At 47.9% G+C, this 4023-nt stretch overlaps 1 protein-coding gene across 1 annotated transcript; it reads right to left on the bottom strand.

Moving 5' to 3' along the window:
* Nucleotides 1-2287: 2287 nt before the first annotated feature.
* Nucleotides 2288-3464, bottom strand: LOC119365361. Its single transcript, XM_037630978.1, has 2 exons — nucleotides 2825-3464; nucleotides 2288-2688 (listed from the first exon to the last, which is right to left on the bottom strand). The coding sequence occupies exons 1-2, from the start codon at nucleotides 3321-3323 to the stop codon at nucleotides 2438-2440; spliced, it is 750 nt and encodes a 249-aa protein (XP_037486875.1). The 5' UTR covers nucleotides 3324-3464; the 3' UTR covers nucleotides 2288-2437.
* Between the last annotated feature and the right edge of the window lie 559 nt (nucleotides 3465-4023).

Here is a 4023-nt window from a genome sequence, read left to right as displayed (position 1 = left end):
CAACTTGATACTCACTGGTGCCTCGATTGCTCAAAGGCACACTAATTCTAGCCAAGGTAATCATCATCGCCCTAGCACGAACAACACTTGAGCATAAATAAGCAACACCTTTAAATACAAATAAAAATGGTTCAGGGTTCATTGCATAGCCGCCACAGACACCATTGCCGGCGTCACTGATATGCCGCCCTCCTCCATGGCCGCTACCGCAATCGCCATGGGAACCACCTGCGTGGGAGGGAGGGAGGCAGCTGCAAGAGCGAGTGAGAGAGGAGGCGGCAGCTAGGTTTTCATTGCAGGAAGCCGCGGTCAGTTTATACCCCCCAAGCAAAATGACCCAGATGCCCTGGCGGGGGCACGGTATTTACATTCTGTTGCCATTGGAATTTTATCTGACGGGCGAGAATATTACATTCTGATGCAATTGGAATTTTATCCGACGGCTGAAGTTGATTCGATAAATATCCAACGACCCACAACAATTTGGATCGGGATCCGACGACCTGTATCGCGAGGAGATTTCGATCCGACGGTCCAGAATCCAAACGCACGGGAGAGCTCCATTTCGGTTCAGACTCTAACAAGGGGATGTGATGGGATTCTCGATTCAGGGTTCATTGCATAGCGGGCTCAGATTCACCTTTCCTCGATCATATAACCTACCCCCGTCATCTCTTATCACCAGATCAATCTGTTCATACAGTGGAGCTGCCCTGGTTATCACTCAACAAGAATGACCATCCAAGGACAACAACAAGTATCACAGGATCAAAAAGGATTCTAGAGACAAGAGGGAGGATCCAACCTGATACGCACAGGTGCCACGATTGCTCAAAGGCACACTTATTTCAGCCACGATTAATCATCATCGCCCTAGCACGAACGCCACCGATCAATCTAGAAAATCCAGGAGCATATCTATAGGACCAGGGCATCCACATGTAAACCACAACATCACATTAGCTCCTATGATAGCAACTAAACATGAACAGCAGCCTGCAAACCCTAAAATGGCATGGATCGACAAGTACAAAGCTCAAGTAGGAACCGATGCATGAGTAGGGCATAGAGCATCAACCAGACAAGGACCACATCAATATAGCCATGGCCATGTCCCATACAGTAGCCGAAGCAGAGGAGCGGGAGGAAGATGGACCTCACAGAGGGAGGCTGTAGCCGAGGCAGTACTCAATGCGCGCCGGGGTTGCGCCTGAACACCATCCAACCGGCGAGGAACCGCGTCGGAGTTGCGCCTTGCACCGTAGCTGGTCTCATTTACTCCAACCACAAACATGGGAGCATCTGCAGATATCACCACTTCCTTAACACCACCCTATATAAACTGGGTAGCAAAAATCTCAGCATTGTGTTAATTGCAAAATACATATTGTTCGCTCATTAGACAACTTTTTGAGAGAAATGGTGTACAAACCTTCATTTGTACCGATGCTTTCTCGATCGTTGTAACACCACTAGAAGATTCAACAACATATTCAGTTCCAAAGTTACCCCAAGGAACCTCTATACAACCTCTGGAAATTGAAAAACAAAAGATTAAATTCTTCAAAATGCATGCATCAAAAGATCGAAATAAAGGACGTGAACAAAGAAACTATCAATAGCAACAACCCAGAATTCGGTCAGCACCAACATACGAACATCAAAATCAAATTAAGATAAGGAACATGCAGTACTCGAGATGTACAACAACCCTGCACTTGTATAGATATTATATGTCCGTATGAATGTGCAAAAATATGGGGCTCTAAACTATGAATCAGTTAATACGTCATGTTGTTGCGTTTGCCACTTCATTGCTTCGTGTGTCCTTATTTGAGGACAACATGTCATGCATATTTAGCAACCACGACATCTATATCAACTACACTAACATGGCAAACAATGAAGAATGAACTAACCCTGGCATATTTATCTTTTGCCTGTGATTGCTAATAGAGTAAGATCACAAGGTCATTTTACACAAAAGTAAAGGAAAAGTCCAGAATTTTAAAAACTTACCTTGGTGAAGTCAGAAGTAGGAGAGTCAGTTCTCTTTGAAATGCATATGCTGCACCTCTCCCAAATAGTGCCTCTGAATAAGTTGGAGTCTACCAGTGTCTGCAAATGTAAATGCAGATTGTCAGATTCCTTCTCTGATTAGAGAGAATAAGCAAGAAAATATTATGATAGACAAAAACAAAACCTGATTAGATATAACAGTGCATCACTATTTGATGAAGTTTTGAGATCTGCAGTGTTCTCTTCACACACAACAATTTTTATATCAGTTGTAGCTGTAGTGAATGACGTGTTGATAAAACAATCTTCTGAGATAACAACTTTGGTATCACATAGCGATGCATCAACAAGTCTTCACACTCAACTGTATCATAAATTTCAATAGAAGAAACTAATTCTTCCAATTACAGCAACTGTTTTAGATCAATTGTGTCACGAACAACCATCTAATAATGGTAACAATGTAAAAATTAATGGTGAAATTTGCTTCAAAACAACAGGGTCCACACATAGAAATAGAGATAATATCTACAGAAGCTTCGCTGCAAATGGAAGAACTTTTTTCGTTCAGGTGTTTTGTATCATTGGTGTACCTTGAACTCAGATTAGGGGAGCATCTTGCAGGCCAAGCTAGCGGACAACAACGTCCGAGCCCAAAATGACCTGCAGCTACACAATGATGGGTGGAGTTGTGGTCAGAGAGAGAGAGAGAGAGAGAGAGAGAGAGAGAGAGAGAGAGAGAGAGACTGCAGTAGAACTGCAAGCGACAATGGAGGAGAAGGAAGAGCAAACCGGGAACACCTACATCGGACGCAAAAGGGGGAGTGACGAGGGAGCGCTGCATCGAGCGCCTGTGGCTGGCGCTCCTTGGCCGAGCAGGGCGCAGCTGGTGGCAACGGCGCGCACCGCCTTGCCTCCTCCCGTCGACGCGCCAACCGGTGGCGATGGTGCTCTACCTGACCTCCTCCCGTCGCCCCGCCCGGCCTCCTCCCATCGATTACGCGCTCCTCCAGGAAGAGCAAGGCCAGCTTCCCCTCCCCGACGACGTAACACGCGAGCTCGGCGGGGAAGCGCCGGCGTGGGAGATACGAGCGTCGTAGTCCACGCGCTCCTCGGTGGAGCAGCGGCACAAGCGGCAGCATCTGCTCAGCGGGCGGGGTGGGGCGAAGCAGGGAGGAGAAGTGCGGCATGGGGCAGGGCGGGGATGAGAGGATGGGCGACGACGGCGTCCGGATCTCAGAGAAGAGGGACGAAGCGGGGACCCGGGAGGAGACTGTGGCGGCTAGGGCGAGCGGCAGCGGCATAGCAAGGCCGTGCGGGCGCCGTGCAAGGGAAGGAGGACTAGCGACAGCGGCGGCGGCGCAGAGGAGAGGAGGGGTGGCGCCATTGGCGATGTAGGTGGGAGGAGAGAGGCGCACGAGAGGGGAGAGCAGGAGGCGGCGCGGGCGAGGCGCGAGTGCGGGAGGGAGGATGCGGCTAGGTCATCCCAGGGCAGCGGTCCCTTTTTATACCCCTCCACGCGAAATGACCAAAATACCCCGGTGGGGGCAAGGATATTACATTCTGATGCAATTGGAATTTTATCCGACGGCCGAAGTTGATCCGGTAAATATCCAATGACCCACGGCGATTTGGATCGAGATCCGACGGCCTGTATCGCGAGGAGATTTGATCCGACGGTCCAGAATCCAAACGCACGGGAGAGCTCCATTTCGGTTCAGACTCTAACAAGGGGATGATCAACATAGTAATGTTCACCATTGAAAACTACTCCATTTCACGTGATTGTCGGTTATGGTTTAGTTGATTTGGATCACGTGATCACTTAGATGATTAGAGAGATGTCTATCTAAGTGGGAGTTCTTAAGTAATATGATTAATTGAACTTAAATTTATCATGAACTTAGTACCTGATAGTATTTTGCTTGCCTAATGTTTGCTGTAGATAGATGGCCCATGCTGTTGTTCCGTTGAATTTTAATGCGTCCCTTGAGAAAGCAAAGT

This window comes from Triticum dicoccoides, chromosome 2B, assembly GCF_002162155.2.
Source record: "Triticum dicoccoides isolate Atlit2015 ecotype Zavitan chromosome 2B, WEW_v2.0, whole genome shotgun sequence".
NCBI classification, from domain to species: Eukaryota; Viridiplantae; Streptophyta; class Magnoliopsida; order Poales; family Poaceae; genus Triticum; species Triticum dicoccoides.
The sequence above is the reverse complement of the archived record's forward strand: the minus strand, read 5'-3'. Positions and strand labels throughout refer to the sequence as shown.

Coding starts and splice junctions, on each gene's coding strand:
- LOC119365361 (XM_037630978.1), bottom strand. CDS start 3,323: ATGCCGCTGCCGCTCGCCCTAGCCGCCACAGTCTCCTCCCGGGTCCCC. Junction 2,689..2,824: donor CTCCCCCTTTTGCGTCCGAT/GTAGGTGTTCCC, acceptor ATCATTGTGTAG/CTGCAGGTCATTTTGGGCTC.